Below are 18,814 nucleotides of genomic sequence, written 5' to 3'. Positions count from 1 at the left end.
TGAAGAAGTTCTAAAATTTGTCTCCCTCAAAGTCCGCTTACCTCCCCTCCCCAGATCGTCTTTAAAACATGTTGACCTTACCGTGGTCTCGTACCCAGAATACCAATAAAACAGCCTTGATATCGTCCTTCTACTGTACACATTAGTACCCATTGTGTTTCCTACGTCATCCAAGCCAGGATGTTTTAGTCACCAATCCAAAATCACGTTGAAAATATCAAAACTTACAACACAAGCTAATAACTAAAGTCACTGATCCAAAATGGCGTCTATGAGTACATGACACTCAAACCAATTTATGAAGTCAACAAACTAAAAGAACCTTTTTAAAAATAACGTCATTCATACCAATAGAAATCACAATAAAGTACTATCATTTATACTAATACAAACCATTTTAAAATAATGTCTTAAATAATGTCAGTCATAAAAAAACAAATCACTATCTTCTCTCACAGATTTTCACAACTAGCTCAGATCAGGTAACCATACACCCCATTAATATAACACAAATGCACACTGTACATACATTAACGTGTTAAAATATATTTCTTCTTACTTCCAATATTTGCAAATGTATTTAGTCAATTAAAATACTCAACCAAAATTGATTTTTTTTCTGAACATGGAAGAAATTGGATTCAGATTCGTGATGTATGTTGTACAGTAGGGATCATGTCACACGTTTAAAGTTTGATGTGATGATATGACATACAGTAGAAGATATGTTTATATAGTTATTGTATGTTTGATAATTCGTTTAAAGATCTATAGCACGACATACTGTCCACATGAGCGCGGTATTGTGCATGTATGTGCTTTATGTAGAGGTTTGTGGAGTGGGTATTTGGGGCGTCATATAGAAACCCGAAACCTCTTAACCGAATAGGGTGATTGTATAACTTGACTGTATAACTTGACTCTATAACGTGGCTCTATTACGTGACTCTATAACGTGACTCTATAACGTGACTCTATAACGTGACTCTATAACGTAACTCTGTAGCGTGGGTCTAAAACGTGACTGTATAACGTGACAGTATAACGTGACTGTATAACGTGGCCCTATAACGTGACTGCATAACGTGACACTATTACGATACTCTGTAGCGTGACTGTATAACGTGACTCTATAACGTGACTCTATAACGTGACAGTGTAACGTGGCTCTATAACGTGACTGTAGAGTAACTATAACGTGGCTCTATAACGTGACAGTATAACGTGGCTCTATAACGTGGCTCTATAACGTGACTTTATAACATAAGTGTAGAGTGGCTCTTTAACGTGACTCTATAACGTGACTGTAGCGTGGCTCTATTACGTGACTGTATAATGTGACTGTATAACGTGGCTCTATAACGTAACTCTATAACGTGACTAACGTAACTCTGTAGCGTGACTCTATAACGTGACTGTATACCGTGGCTCTATAACGTGACACTACAACGTGGCTGTATAACGTGAAACCGTAGATTGACCCCTTGTCCAACACCACACTAAACGTGACCAGAATATAATTCCACCGAGGGGACATAATAAGGTGTCAACAGAAAGTTCAGAATGAAACGATTGGTTCTGGACATTAAGTGGACACGTTGTTAAGTTTCCGCCCTAAATCACGCCCTCCATTGTTTGTGGTGGTCGAGTTGGTTTGGGGGGGGGGGGGGGGGAATCAGAGTCGAACAATGGATAGGGGGTTAGACTGGTAGTACTGTGGATGCTGAACTAGTTTTATCTTTCATTGACAAAGTTTTGGATGTTTTTATAAGAGCCATATAGTATGATATAGTTCGCTATACTTTGTTGATGTTATTTCGGTACAGAGGTCGTTTGCTGGGAAAATGGACGCCAAACTTTTCTAATCTATAATTCGAATGTTTTCTGAGAATATGTACCAGTATTCCTAAAGTTTAGTTTTTGTGTGTTTTTAAAATGAAAAGACGTGGAACTGTTCCAATCATTGGTTGAAGGAATATCAAGACTTTGTCTGTAGGAACTTTTGCCTGATATTTGAATTGGCATGGCGAATGATTCGAGAGATGCGCAGGTTGATGTATTGAGGTAACAAACTTGTGTGCTGTTTGTATTGAACTCATAGTAAAAGATGAAGTCGTAAGTCCATTAACTGTGTTTCTGTCATTGGTAAAGTTAGCTAATGTTCTATATCTTGGCCCACATAAAACTTACGATGACGGATAGAATAGAAAGTGAGTTTTGGACGATAATAAAGTGACCCACGTTTTCTTTATAGTTATTTAAATAGTAGTGTATTATTATATATTCAAAGAAAATCATTCATTTTCTCCTTTTTTAGTGCATTATTACATAAAAGCTTGTTATGAAAACGCTTTTAATGTTTTTTTTTTTACTGTGCAGATGAATTAATCGTTTTTCTTCTATTATTCTATCTGTTGACGAATCTGATTTTCTTGAAAGACATTCGCTTCCCTAACATGTTTCGCCTGTATTGATAATCGCGTACAACTATTATCTTAGATAATACGAGATTTGTTTAGTCTACAAAAAGTTCAAAATACACATTGGAAGCCAATTCATATTTTCTGATCAATTGAAAATACTTCAATATAGCCCGTCAGTTTTCCTCAAGTATGATTGAACTAAAATCCCTCTGCAGACACCAGGCAATACACTTCCGTGCAACGTACCAGCTGACAGTTCACTCGCTTCCACGTGACGTCACCAACGGACTTTGATCATATCTAAGTTCAATTTTTTGGGGCGCATTTCCCCCCCCCCCCCAGTTCATCAAATTTTTGGGGCGCATCCCCTCAGTTCATCACATTTTCCCGTCGTGTTTTTGTTTTCCACTGTCGTCTGTTGAGCGATGTTTATCTCCCGTCCTGATTTATATCGAGCAACATCTTGCACCGGTTGTTTATATTTGGTGGTCCTCTCTTCGTTTTGACTATTTTTTTAAACGCTTTAGGGATGTTTCAGATAGACCAAACCCAAAAAATCGATAAGAAAATTATCCGGAAGTAAAAATTTTGTGAGTTTTTTTTATCAACTAGAGCAGAATGATGATGGGTTGATAAAATATGTACACCTTATGTACACATTCAACTGGTGTTTTACCCACGGTACCTTATGTACATATTCAGCTGGTGTTGTGTAGGCTACAATAACAGTATTTTATGTACACATTCAACTTCTGTACACACCTGCCATATGCAAACATTAAAAGCGTGATGTACACAAATAGCTGATATACGTACACACTCAACATATGCTATAAGTAACGTTTTCACACTTTTCTTGTACATAATGTATGTTTAGTTCATTTCAAGTTGCATGTGTATAGTGGGGTTCTGTTTAAGTTTGTGTCGTTGTTTCTGGTTTAAACACCTCACATTATGGTGATTGTATCGCCAGCAGTTGCAGGTAATATATTCTAGAAGGTTGTCGTGTAACCTGTAGTGGCGGCAACATTTGCAGGTAATATATTCTAGAAGGTTGTCGTGTAGCCTATAGTGTCGGCAACAGTTGCAGGTAATATATTCTAGAAGGTTGTCGTGTAGCCTGTAGTGGCGGCAACATTTGCAGGTAATATATTCTAGAAGGTTGTCGTGTAACCTGTAGTGGCGGCAACATTTGCATATCACACAGCAGAGAGTGGCGCCAATACATGCAATGACAAGTCAGCCGGTTAATTGTTGAGTCATTAATTTATGCCACGAGCCAATCAATAATTTCTCGTGCGGTGGTGCGGTGGTTTTTATTTCCTTTCGGTTTTTAGCCACACCTGTAAGTTGTTTCTGTGTAATCGATCACAGCTCGGTAGATATCTGAACAAATACACGGATGTCAATCATATCACGGTGCCGATTGAACTGTATCGATACATAGCGATATCATTTGGGCCAGTGACATAATGAAACAGATTTTTTTTATTGAACACTGACGTATTAAAGTGACAGATGGTCGAGGGGGGGGGGGGGGGCATTTGGACATGAATAATCAAATAAACATTAGTGTATCAAAAGTATGATTTTTTTGTTATATATAAATGTCATTTAAATATAAATCGACAGAGATATTTTTAATAATTATAGAAATGTTTTTGAAAAGCATTTTTTTTTGTGTTCAGATTATGCTATTTAAAGTAGCAGTTGAATGGGAAATTCGTACAAATTAGCCTTTCCATTGACAAACAAAAGTCAGGGTATTTTTCTTTAGAAAAATATATTAGCAAATTAGGTTCTTCCTAACGATATAAAGAGATCGTGCTTATATGTATTGCCGGCGACCAGGTGTGTTAAGCAGGTATTCTCACCTTGATTTGAACTCTGGACGTTGCTATGAGAAAAACAAACAAAATGGCGAACAATCGTGATCTCGTTGTATAAGTCATGTGACTTTTTTTTCCATCCGACAGATGTTAACATCCGAACAGATCAACTTCCGCTTCTATTTTAAGAACAGCTGAACAACACCATTAACCAGCACCAGTGACTAGTGTTATACTTCCTACTACGCTAATGTATGGTTCCAGAAGAAAATAAAAAACATTGGGGTCAAAGTTCATCTTACAGCAGATTTGATTGGCGTTTAATGTAGGTTTGATGTTTAAGTACATAAGTAAAAATTTCGATGTAAACATCAGCCTCCACATGTATAGAATCAATGTTTCACTACATAAGTAACATAAACATCGTTGTAAACATAAGCCTACAAGTGTAGGTTTGATGTTTCACCACATAAGTAACAATTTATTGTAAACATCAGCCCCCACATGTATAGAGTCAAATGGCGCTGTCATCAGCTGCAAGCTGTAGGTCTGTGTACACTTAATGTCAGAGCTGGAGTCAAGCTAGGGAGCTGGATTTGGAAGCAGTAGCTGGAGCCGTTGTTGCTACCCGGAGACTTATTTCTAGTCGCAGCCGTTGTTTCTACCCGGAGATATGGTTTCCATCTTGAGCTGCGTCTTCCAGCTTGACCCCAGCTTTACGTACTCCCCTCCCCTCATTGGTTTAGTTATAGTCTAGTTGGCAAAAAAGCGCCCCTCCCCCCCCCCCCATTTGAAAAAGTCGGGGGAGCTTTTTACCATTCACTTTCCCGTAACAATTTTTATGTTGGTGTTACACAGTCAATGAAAAAAAAAAACAAATAAGCCCGTAAAACCAAGTAACTGTCTATTTTCTTAACCTCGACTGTGTATAATTTAGTAATGCAGCTCAAAATTAGCTTTTTATTTTTATTTTCTAACCCATTCGGCGCCCACTTTAGGTCGGCGCCCGGGGCGGCCGCCCCACTCACTCTCCCCTCGCTACGGCCCTACGCTAGAGACCAAAAAACATTTCAAACATCCGGTTTTGTAACAGGTGTTGAAGTCATCCGAAGTAACTTTAGTCAGTACAAAAGTCAAAGTTACCATCATCGTTGTTCTTATCTTCTCCCCCCCCCCCCCATACTCCCGTATCCTGTGAAGCTTATCTTGTCACTAGTTGCATACAGTAAAAAAAAAAAAACTTATTACCAGCACAAAACATGACGTAAATCCATGCAAACCCACCAAACAGGTTTGTGTTCATAAATTCAAATTTTCAACCCTATTTTTTCAAAAAATAAAAAATAAAATAAACGTGTCTCCTTTCTGAAAAGATTTCCCTCAGGTGTGAAGCCAAATGTACAAACTGCATTCAAGCTTTGAGACCGGTTATATTCAACATTATGTGTAGCTATGAAAGGAGGTGGGGGCGGGAGATGGGGGGGTGGTCTTTTTTACATCACGTTAGGTCCACGTGCCTCTAAATTTAGAAGTGAAAACATGGCTGCGTTGATATAAGTACAATTTGTTGACTAGGAAAAGTTAATTTGAATGCTTTACTACCTACGAGCTTAGCTTTGAGTAGTGGTGGTGGTGGTGGGGGGGGGGGGAGTGTTAAATTTGATGTAATGCTGTACTACCTACGAGCTTAGCTTATTGTTGGGTAGTCCATGTTGAGTAGTGGTGGGGGGAGGGGGGAAGAAAGTGCTAAATTTGATTTAATGCCGTACTACCTACGAGCTTAGCTTATTGTTGTGCAGTCCATGTTGAGTAGTGGTGGGGGGGGGGGGGGGATTAGCGAGTCAAAGAGCTCTTGCACTTGCAACGTAAACATCGGGTTCGTGGGTCATTACGTCACAGCAACAACACACACATATTTGACTTTAACAACATATCGCAATAAAACAGCTCAGGTTGAAAAACGGTTCTCAAGTTACTTGATCAGAACATCAATCGAAGTTTCAATCGGACTTGTAATGTGGATTCTACGTGATCACAGAGACACGTTCACTCTACTTCATCTATCCGCCAGATCGTCAAGTACCAAGACGATAGTTTACTTGTATATAGTTTAACTCAGTGATACAGATACCACGTTAGACAACATGAGAACAGCTTTAGTTTTAATGCAAGACATTTCGTAAGCAATAAAAATCTACATTTTTATATTTCGCTGTCCGACCCCCACCCCTTTTCCTACCTACCCCCTACCACCCGTCCCCACAAAAAGATGTTTTTTCCTGATCTCTTCATCGACGCAACACGACATGACATAGAAAAGCTGTATATTAATGTATTTTCCTTCCTGCACCACACTGCAGCATTACATATGTAATCGGTGCTAGAGCCTTACATATGTAATCGGTGCTAAAGCCTTACATCTGTAATCGGTGCTGGGCTTTCGTGGGATGAACGCGGATGAAGCTCGTACGCCTAAGCCTCGCCAATCGCACCATCGCTGTTAGAAGTGTGGTTTTCTAGATTTTAGTAGCATCTTAAACGTCAATGTCATTAACATATCTGTCATCAACTAGTGTAAAAAAATCTAGACGTAATACAGAAGATGTGCACTAGATATGCAGTAGTGTAAATATAACCCCCTGCATTTCATTTGTTTCAAAACTTGGATATCACCGAAACACGTTAATCCTGATGATTTTTGTTTTTTGAAAGGTAAAAGAGCCAAATAGGTACAAAAGACTTGGGAATATTGTAGATTAAATGACAGTTGTGATTATTAGGTGAAGTTATTTATTTTTAGCAGTTTTCATGATGAAGCAGATTGTCATCTATAGCCTTAGAGGTTGTTTATGGAATGGTGGGTTGATGTGAGTTATAATCGTGGGTTGATGTGACTTAAGCTGTGGTGGTGGGTTGATGTGACTTTAGCTGTAGTCGTGGGTTGATGTGACTTTAGCTGTGGTCGTGGGTTGATGTGACGTTAGCTATAGTCGTGGGTTGATGTGACGTTAGCTATAGTCGTGGGTTGATGTGACTTTAGCTGTGGTCGTGGATTGATGTGACTTTAGCTGTAGTCGTGGGTTGATGTGACTTTAGCTGTGGTCGTGGGTTGATGTGACTTTAGCTATAGTCGTGGGTTGATGTGACTTAAGCTGTGGTGGTGGGTTGATGTGACTTTAGCTATAGTCGTGGGTTGATGTAACTTTAGCTGTGGTCGTGGGTTGATGTGACTTTATCTGTGGTGGTGGGTTGATGTGGCTTTAACTGTGGTTGTGGGTTGATGTGGCTTTAATCGTGGGTTGATGTAACTTTAGCTGTGGTTGTGGGTTGATGTGACTTTAGCTGTGGTGGTGGGTTGATGTGACTTTAGCTGTGGTGGTGGGTTGATGTGATTTTAGCTATAGTCGTGGGTTGATGTGACTTTAGCTGTAGTTGTGGGTTGATGTGACTTTAACTGTGGTTGTGGGTTGATGTGGCTTTAATCGTGGGTTGATGTAACTTTAGCTGTGGTTGTGGGTTGATGTGACTTTAGCTGTGGTGGTGGGTTGATGTGACTTTAGCTGTGGTGGTGGGTTGATGTGATTTTAGCTATAGTCGTGGGTTGATGTGACTTTAGCTGTGGTCGTGGGTTGATGTGACTTTAGCTGTGGTCATGGGTTGATGTGACCAGCTATAGTCGTGGGTTGATGTGACTTTAGCTGTGGTCGTTGGTTGATGTGACTTTAGCTGTGGTTGTGGGTTGATGTGACGTTAGCTATAGTCGTGGGTTGAGGTGACTTTAGCTATAGTCGTGGGTTGATGTGACTTTAGCTGTGGTCGTGGGTTGATGTGACTTTAGCTATAGTCGTGGGTTGATGTGGCTTTAGCTGTGGTCGTGGGTTGATGTGACTTTAGCTATAGTCGTGGGTTGATGTGGCTTTAGCTGTGGTCGTGGGTTGATGTGACTTAAGCTGTGGTGGTGGGTTGATGTGACTTTACTTTACTTATCCAATAACAGGTATTGAAACCTAAATGTACAATGACTTTAAAGCTTAAAAAAATAATTCCTTCTTCCTGCATCATTTTTGCAGTTGTAAATGTCCGTGTGACTGATAAGCCGAGTGATATATTAATGTTACGCAAGAAATAAGTTTATCCGTACTGACTTAAGAGAACTCGAAAACCCATTAATATTGAGAACTAAAACATGTTCGATATCATTGCTTTTATACCTCTGTTGAACTGGCCAATCCTGTGCCGGGTCAGGTAATTAATTAAGACAGTCTATATTGGTCAGATAGAAATAATTACAAGCATGATAAGATCACTGCGCTAAAGGGGACACAGACAATGAAAACATTTTGAATAGAATACAACTAAGACAGAGGTTTGGTTCTAACTTAACTCGAGGCACTTTTGTGTTAAGTTTAAAAAAAAATATTTGTCTACTGTTGTTTTTTTAAGAGATTAAAGAAAATTTAGTGTAACAATTTTAGAAATGGGTGTTTTTATACTTTTCTTTTTAAATAAAGTTCCAATTGATTTAGAACACCCCCTCCTTCCCCGATTAAAATTGTAATCTAGTAAAATCAGATTCGTGTATGCTTTGCTTTATTTAAGTAGAAGCGCTGGTTGTTGTTAAAAAAGAAAATTGGGTTGGCATGAAATTATTCGTGATTTGCTTTAGGCCTAGAGCCCTTCGACACTGCAATGATCGCGACTTCGTCTCTTACCTGTCGTCAACGAGGGGGGGGGGGAGGGGGGGTGCAGAGGACGAGGGCTTGCCTGCTAGCAGTCTTCGGACGAGGTGCTTCATTTTCTGGCCCCAATGTTTACGGTGGGGGAGGGGTGGGGGTAACGGTGAAGGGGGTAGAAGAAGTAGGGCGTACGGTAAACGGTGACTGATGATTCATTCTTTTTACCTGTGTGTGTCGCCAGGGCTCTCGCAGTTTAAGTGGTAGATTCTAGGATACATCGCCAAGTTAACGGACTAACCTACCTGGTATCGTTCGAGTTGGTTAGTTTCTGATTATTACAATTAAACTGATCTTTTGATATTGATAATATTTTAAATGAATGCCGTGGTGATAATTAATTATAAATTTGTAAAGAATTAAAACTTAGGTTCGGTTATAATTATAATAAACTCGATACTTTACCGGCTGTTGCAAATATCTATAAAGTTAATTAATTAATAATCTTAAAGCTGGTTGATTTCTTACCTATTGTGATTTTTTAACTTAAATTCTTTATTACGGTACAACGTGTATCGACTAAATGCCGCATTCAATCTTTAAAAAAAATATTTCGTTTCATTAAAAAAAAATCGCACGTGAAATCGCATGTTAATGCTTACTTGTTACGATACGTAAAGGTATTACAAAGTAAACTGGTTATATCAGGTTTAGTCTTGTAAACTTGACACACCTAAATAAGCGAGTCATATCAAGACACATGTTGTATCGTGAACACTGGGCCGAGTAAATTCGACAAATCTAGAAACATCTCGTAATAAGTGAACTTGTCACTCGTGAGAGATTTTGTCAATTTTGGAAAATTCGACAGCTAAAGTTAATTTGTTGGTTTAGGTAGAATTCTAAATTTGTTGATTCCGGTTGATATGTAATATGTAAGTGTATGTAAATGTGTTAGTGAGGTAAATGTTCATTGTAGTAAAATAGATATTTGCAATTCTAAGTAGATCTAGATCTAGAGCGCCAGGTGTTAGATACGAGACTGTCTTGTAGGCGCTGTTCAACAACTTCACACGGCTAAACTTCAACTTAATTTACGGATTTAACGTACAACGTGTTAACTGTGTTAAACCACAATCGAGTTAACTGTGTTAAACCACCAGCGAGTTAACTGTGTTAAACCACCAGCGAGTTAACTGTGTTAAACCACCAGCGAGTTAACTGGGTTAAACTGGATTTAAAGTTTGTACCTGCTTGTTTTATTCACGGATTACATCTGGATTAGGATTATCGATACACGAGTTATTTCAAATTACTGGGATTAATTAATCTTACCAAGGTAAGGAACTCATAGCATACTTTAATTATTATTTTTATAAATTTAAGCAACAACATATGCTGAATTCATGCCTGAATTTTGCCGGCATAGTTAACATTTAGTTAGAATTAGTTTAACTTTATTACTTGTTAAGTTAACCTGTTTAGTAGTTTATTCTAACGTTATTCCTAACGTGAACTGGTTTAGTGGTTTAGACTGACACGGTTATTATTTTTACGGCCACTATCGTCACAGCCTAGGGCTAGGATTACTCGTGCGTGTTAGGTTTATGGTCCAGGGTAATTACTTTCCTTTCATTGTAAAAAAGGCCCTTGGAGAAGGTCGTTATCGGAAGCAGAAGTGGGTCGAAGGTGGGTTCGAATCCTTCTGACCACGACTGTTCTGGGTGTACCGTCACCACTTCAACAAGTCAAAGCTCAATACTGCCTACCTGTTTAAATACTACTTACCTAATCCTTACCTGATAAGTCTTATCTTAGGCTGGCTTTGTTTACAGAATGCCTAGCATGATTCATGGCTACAGTGTACGGCCAACTGTGCTACCTCATTCATCGGCTACCAAAGTGTGCCGTTGAATGGCTATTCAAAGTTCGCTACATCGATACTATTATTCAAATGTCATTACATAGCTAAAACCATTCAAATGTCATTACATCGCTTCCTCCATTCAAATGTCATTACATCACTACCTCCATTCAAATGTCATCACAGCGCTACAACTTATCCAAACGCCATTATACAGTTACAAATGCTCAAATGTCATATTACCACCATTGTTCAAATGTCATTATAAAGCTGATACTATTCAATTATCTTTTAACTCCTGGCATATTCGCTCTCAGCAAACACCTGCCGTAACTTCGTGAGCAACATATGTTATACACAAACCTAACAGCCCCTAACCCCCCCCCCCATGTAACATAATGCGATCGATAATAAAGCATCATTTACAGGTGTCTGTATCACCTGTTGCACGTGAGTTGAGTGTGAGTACTGTACCTGGGCGTGTGCTTGTGTTTTCTTCTGCTGGATACGAACAGTGGGTTTTTTTCTCTCGTACACGGGAAATATGAGTGTCATTCTTAATGGGCAGTCAAGGTGATGGTCATATGATGTTAAGGTGAGGGTCAGAGGATGTGTGTCAATGGTCAGTTAAGGTGAAGGTCGAAGGATGAGTCTCATTCTTGATGGTCATCGTGACATATCTTTGAAACTGAGTTCCAATCATGTATAGTTTCACCAGATTGTGTGTATTACATGACGTATACTATTGTATACCGTTTACGTAACCTATATCATATCGTACGTATATCGTATTTTATCTGTGTATATAACAATATATCACATATATAACATATCTGTCAACTATTCATAGTTGATTGTATATAAAACATCTGTATATATTTCCCACACGACAGTTTATTACTGTTTACGTTATACTACCGTTTATCATTATACCTGTATATATTGCCATATAACATAATTCCTGTTTATTTGACAGTATATCAAAATACCTGTATATTTACCTGAAGAAGTCCACTTGCAAAATCTGCTAAGTCACTTCTGACTGATTTTGAGTAAATCGACTTTAAAACTTTTTTTTTTTGTTAACTAACCTTATGATTTTTTTTTTATATTTTACTGTTATGAAATTTATTTTATATAATACCCTTTTGAACAAAAATTAGTATACAGCTTTAATTGCCACTTAATTAAGAAGGCTAGAAGAATAACTCTTTTTTTTCAAAAAGTGGACTTAGCAAGTTTTGAAAAAGTACTCCTAATAATACATGTATAAGGTCAATGATTTTGGATGTGTCCTTATATCCCTCTAAATCCCTGCACCAAACTGCATGTTACCTGTATATACAGGTATGGGCCTATATAGTTGTGATACACCTGTAGTTTGGCTGGTGTATCATTGATCACCCTGTACCTGTCAGATCACTGCAGTCTAGTGTTGTTATACCTCAAACTTAAGCAGGTTAGGTCTAATCTACAGTCTACTGACCGAGTTTTCATTATAAAGGTGGGCTGTGTGTTTAATCCCATTTGTGGTTTACCAATAAGCTTTTCGGGTACGGTAAATCATTAATAAATTGTTTATTACCAGAGTTCGTTTATGTGTATGAACTAACTACCGAAACGTAAAAATGTAAAACTTTGCATTAAAACCCATCTTTATACAATACTGATCATTTTAAATAATTAAAAACAAACAATATCAAAACAACCGGGTCTTTACAAATTCTGTTGTCTTTTTTCTAAACTTCGATGTTGAAACGTAACTCTCTAGTTTAAAAACTTCTTGCCGTAAAGGTCAATCTTTTACTTATCACCGTGTTTATCGATAGGCCTACTTTGATTTCAATCGATACTCAAATTAGCGAAATCAAGTTGTTACGCAACATCTTCACTCTTAAGTTTACTGTATTTAGACATGTCTGTTTTTTTTTTTAATTGTATTTGTACGCTAGGGCCTATAAGGCTTAACTAGAAACTATTGTATTAAACCTGAAGTATTGTAACCAATCAGAAAACTCGACACAAAGTGATTTGCGTTTTATCCAATTGGATTACATCTTAGAGAAGATTTTAAAAACCCGCATTCAAAGAAATGAAACCTGTACAGAAAGGTGTGAATACAGGTGCGAAAAGTGAGTCTGATCACGTGGAACCAACTCTATAGGACAGGTGGGGAGGTTCACATTTCTATCCAACCATCGCCCGTTTCAGCCTACTACAGGTAGATTCGAGAAAATTCGGGAGGGGGGGGGGGGGGGTTTAAAGGTGAGGGGGGCGTTTTTGTCAGAAGATATAAATTCACTTTTAAACTTGTAATGCGACAGGCCCTGGTAATTTATTTTGCAATCTGGGTTTGGCGATTTGCCAGATTTCATCAACCCCTGCTGCTGTCGTTTCGTGTCTGTGAAAGGCCCGCCGATTAACTAGACTTCGTTTATACAACATTACCCTCGTAAACTGTCTGTTACCTATACATACTTTCAACTTTCCCTTGGTGAATATTGCTCAAGTAAAACTGAATTCTGAATCATTTTTTCCTAAGTAATTAAATCAACTTCCGACAGTCGTTACAAAGGAAAATTTAAGACATTGTAGAACTCGCAATAAATCTTTTAAATTTTGGTTTGGTTCTCTTTTTAAAAAATCTGATCATGTATGTGCTATGCTGACGACATTGGCTGCGTATTTTGTATGACGTATGACTTTTTAACATTTGGGAAGAAATTACACATACACTAAGATACATCGATCGAATCCATATCAAGTTTAGCCACACACAGACTATAAAACTTGTCAGGGTAGGAGTAAAAAAAATGATTATGTTAAAGGGCGTTTTTAGTTCAAATGTGGGCACCAAATATTTGGTCTGCTAGCGATGATATTAAAAAATCCAGAAGTGTATTTTCAATCCAGATAGATAAACAATTTACAGAAAAACGCAAATATTAAAATTTATCAAAATATTTTTCTTGTAAAAACTGTACAGAAAATTGTATTAGCTAATAATGGAAAACGTGTTAATAAAAACCGATATGGACAATTAATTATATTAATAAGAAAGACGTTAATGAACTAGCTGTTAACATTAAGCAATAACCAGAGCCCTCATTGAGATACGTTATATTGATCTTGTCATTTAGATTGCATTGCTGTGGCTAATCAAGTGTTAATTAATTGATCGTTCAAACTCCGTACCTATCCTCTGTCGTCTAATTAATATCGTTATTTAACCCTGCAAGCTATAAATAGCATCATTGGCATGTGGTTGGCGCCAAAACGAGACTGCGAATGTTTGGACGAGAAACGGGCTGTGAATATATTAAGCGTTAAAGATATGCGACTGTCACATCCAAGTAGACACGACGGCTACACGATAGATTAACTCATTTATTAGGTCTGTTATTCCAATCTGTGACGCTTACACACGCCGTGTGTGTGTAGTGAAACAAGCGCTGGTGTAGAGGGCACCTCTAGAGGTGTAAGTTATGTAAGACTCATGTAAGCCATATGTAATCGTTCAGATAAAATACAGTTTTTTTGTTACATCATGATTAAGGTTGAGAATCTGTGTTTGTGGCTTGTGTGAAGTGTTACAAAATAATGAGTGTGGTTGAAAGTAACTTTAAAAATAATTTTATTATGTAAGTCATCATTGTACGTGTGTATTAATGGAAATAATACATCACCATGGGAAAAATAATATAAATGCGTCTTCGCACCATCAGACAACCACTTAGATCTAGAGACTACTTAAGTGTCTATAGCAAGTTAACCAGATCCAGAGTTTCTTTCAGATTTTGTTCTCCCGGGGGAGGGGGGCACTTGAAATGTTCGGGGGAAGGGACGACTATTAAAAAACGGACACTAGTAAAAATATATAATTTCTATACACATCCCCCCTCCCCTCGAAGAGATGCTTTAATGAAACATTGACGAAATCTAGAGAAAACAATCACACAAAAAAAAACGAAAATGAATTTTGAAAAACAACTTTATAAACCATGTTTTAACAATCAACTACTTTTGAGTCTAAATATACTGGTTGTTTAACTTAAATTGGAGAGACAGACAAGTTTGTTGAGCCAGTGACACACAAGCCAGAGTTCTGGGAACGAATCTCGGCAGCTCTAACTTTTTAAAAATCTTTACGTATGGCATTATATCTGGCAATGTATTAGATATAGTGGCATTAGGTATAGCAAGTGGCATTAGATAGGGCAAGTGGTATTAGGTATAGTGGAATAAGGTATAGCAAGTGGCATCTGGAATAGCAAGTGGCATTAGATAGGGAAAGTTTGAATCAGAAATAGCAAATGACATTATGTATAGCAAGCAGGGGTGAAAAAATCCCGGTAGGTCCCTAGGTAAGGAATCCCGATTGGCCCACATGAAAGGTGCAGTAGTGGGCTTATTAGTGCTTTGATGTTAAAAGAAATAATTTATCACATGAAATTCCATCAAGTTGAGGATGATCATCAGGCTTTGATGGGGGAAAGGCACACAAAATTTTAGTCTGGGGTTGATTAAAATGTCCGGGCCTTTTGTACAGTGACACTACACATAGTAAGGGGCACTAGATATAGCAAGTGACATTAGACATAGCAAGTGGCTTATTGGCGGGAAATGTTCTCGTCTGCTATGGCTGACCAAACGTCTGATGTTGCAGGTCCCAGCAAGATCGCCATTTGGAGGTCCAGCTTCAGGTCTTTGACGAGAGTCTGACGTCAGACGAGGTCACACTTCCGGCAACACGAGGGCTAGATCTTGGTAGCACGCTCGACGTGTTCCACGCGGTACACAGACAGGTATGTGTGTTCATTAAACTAATTGGTCATTAGTTACCTTCATACAGATAGGTATGTGTGTTCATTAAACTAATTGGTCATTAGTTACCTTCATATAGTAAGGTATTTCGGTTCATTAAACGAATTGATAATTTAGTTACCTTAATACAGAAAGGTATGCTGGTAGCAGTGGTATATTTAACTTTTAATTTAGTTACCTACGTGCAAGCAAGTAATTCCGGCGTTTGATTTCGTGGTAATCAAAGAAATGTATTCAATTTTATTTAACTTACCGTCTTAATTCTTAATTTAACGTCAGCATTCGTTAAAAAAATCGCAGTTTGCGCTGGCTATGTTTTAAAACATTTAAGTAGTATTCTAAAAACTGTTAGAAGAGATCAACAAAACGGCGATTCTTATACATTTCAAGGTGTTAAAGTTGGTTGCTTTTATGTTCTAAATCTTTGTGTTACATTTTTCATAAATCTTGGGTCAAATTCTATTATTTTCCATTAAAACATTGGTTGTTACTTCTCATAGCAAATGGAAGTATTTCTTGAGTCCCATAGCCTTGAAGAAACATGTTCAAAACACAATCTTCAGATCAATCTGGCCTATTCTATCAAGTCACTGAACGTAAAGTGATCAATTTATTGATCATTGATTTAGATGACCTGATTAGCCGGTAGATGCGGGCAACCACAGTTTTAACGACTGCGTTAAAATATTTTATATCCCCCATAACTCAACATTATGTCTTCATTGTTAAGTAGCCCACGTACACCCGTCCGCCTTCTCCCCTCCACCACCACCCCCCCCCCCCCCTGCCCTCCACGACAAAATTGTCCACTTCGTGAAATAAAGGTCAGAAATCCTCCCATTGTAGTCATTGTTATACGGCGTCTGATTCCTGTCCGATAGATAGACTCGGTGTATGAATTCAAATCGATTGAACGCGACGGGCTATCCGGCAACACGGGAAGTCGACGAATGGCAGCTGTTGCCAGATTTACGCTGAATCGAGCGGCCAAACTGGAGTGGGTACTTCCTATTGTTTTCGATGGGATTGTCCTTAGAGCCCCTTTTGTTGGGTTCTGAGAGTAGGCGGTAAAAACAATTTGTGAACATAACCGTGGCAGGCCTGGTCAAATTGCATTTGACAAAAAAAGATAATTAAAATTTATGAACTTGAACGAGGTGGATTATTTTGTCATCATCGTTTTATACAAAAATTTAAATATTTGTAATTATAATAGAATTAACACAAATTTTAAAAATGTAAATTGCAGTTTGGTTGTTCATTATTTTTGTACCAAGGGTATTTGCTTTTAGAATTATATAAATGAAAATATAGCTTTACTTTTCAATTCGAGAACATTGCTAGTATTTAGTATGATATAAAAATAAAACAATTTTATCATTTGAAAAAAAGAAGAACCGTAATATTATTTTATCAGTTCTTTCATTTTAACCAAAATCTTATGGCTATCATAATTTACCGTTTTACAGCAGGTGTATAGTTGATATAGAAATTGTATCAACATACAACACTAGAGATATCTCCGTAGCTTATCTCATACACCTTCAAACAGCAAGCTACTGTTGAAAAAAAAAACAACAATATTTTAACTTGACAAAGTGTATTTGAACAACAGATATATGGTTCTCATATTTCTCTTTCATACTTAAAAAAAATATTTCCGATATACTTTTTAAAAAAGCTCAGCTAAGTGGAGTGAGTTTTTGCAGACGATCCCAACGAACTCTCCCCTATGGGAGTTAATTTACTTAAATAATCCCTACTTTTTAGACAGCAGCTATTTTTGAAATTAATGAACCCAAGCTTTTATCCTAATTCAGGATCAATCCCTCCACCCCATTTACATAGAGGGGTCTAGATCATTCTCACCTTGACCGGTACTAACACATTCGCCCACCTGTAGAGTCCCCCTCCCCACCCCCCCCCCCCACCACCACCACCACGATACAATTGTCACCCCCAACACACAGCTCGTGTGTTGAATGACACTTTCCACGAGCCGAAGTCTGAGGTTTAAAAATCTTTAATAGCGTCGCTCCTCACATGGTACACGTAAGGCAATCTTGTGTAGGAATGTGGGGATTGTGCACCCCAATCACTGCTAGTTGGTGTCAAATTAAACAAAGTATGACGCAAAGCCTTTTTTTAAAACATGAAACGATTTGATACATGCTAGTGAATGTAAACTTACCCAGCTAACAAGATAAAAGGAAAGGGGGGAGGGGGGAGTGTTATTCAACCGTCATTGTTTTTTTTTCCTCAAGGATTCTCAATCAAGTTCACACGTACGCTTTTTCGCGTGTTGCGTTTAAAGTTTCACTTGTGTGCTAATTCAAAAAAATCAACTGTAGTAACGAACGAATATTTTTAGACGCTAGCACTTACCTATCTCTAGGTAAAGTGGCAAGCGCGTTTGTTAACATTGCTGATTGTAGTAATGTGGCATTGAAACAAAATTTTAAAATATATTTTGATAGTGAAAGAGTTAGTTTTTCTGTTGTTATTATTATAGTTGAATTCATATTTTAAAAAATGTTAAATTCAATAACTATGCACTATTGCTTTCAAATATTTTTTGTTATTTTTATTTACCTAATAAATGGTTATAAATATTATACTTGTTTCTCAAACTTGATTTATTTGAACTTTTTTATTCATTTAAGAAATTTAGCTGCTAGTTGTTTCCCTTTGGGTGTTTATCCCACTTTTTAAAAATGTGAAATATTAAATGATCAGCTTCATAAATTAATTATTTTTTTCAAACGTTTTCTCTCACTGTTAACAAGGTTATTATACTCTGATTTTTGTAATAATAATACATATTTCTGATAATAATATTATTATTATTCGATGTTATACTTTGATTTTTGTAATAGTAATACACATTTTTGATAAAAATAGTATTAGTGAATGTAGTGGCTTTTCCAAATGTATATAATTCTAATATAGTAATTTTGGCGTGGCTGGAGATTTTTTAAAGTTGTAAATGGCGTAATAAGATTTCTAACGAAACACTGAGATAAAACGTAATTTACGGGGTACTTAAGAAAAAAGTTGAGAGACCTTGGACGGACGGTGTGCATCAGTGGGTGTTACTTACACAGTGACGGTAAATTTTGGCTTGCGTCTGCTTACCTGGCATGTTGATCTTTATATAAAAAAAAAATTTGCCAACCTGGGTGCGCTCGCCCACACGAAACG

The 18,814-nt window shown here is 37.5% G+C and overlaps 1 protein-coding gene across 1 annotated transcript in view; it reads left to right on the top strand.

Annotated features, from left to right (window-relative positions):
* The window catches only part of LOC131958324 (formin-J), a 71,511-nt gene that overhangs the window by 22,050 nt on the left and 30,647 nt on the right, over nucleotides 1-18,814 (top strand). The window contains exon 4 of the mRNA XM_059323290.1: nucleotides 15,456-15,594. Coding sequence (XP_059179273.1) covers nucleotides 15,456-15,594 — 139 coding nt within the window. The remainder of the gene's footprint in view (nucleotides 1-15,455; nucleotides 15,595-18,814) is intronic.

This window comes from Physella acuta, unplaced genomic scaffold, assembly GCF_028476545.2.
Source record: "Physella acuta isolate Inbredline_101_S28 unplaced genomic scaffold, ASM2847654v3 ptg001317l, whole genome shotgun sequence".
In the NCBI taxonomy this organism is placed as follows: domain Eukaryota; kingdom Metazoa; phylum Mollusca; class Gastropoda; family Physidae; genus Physella; species Physella acuta.
This window is presented reverse-complemented; position numbering and strand designations above follow the sequence as displayed.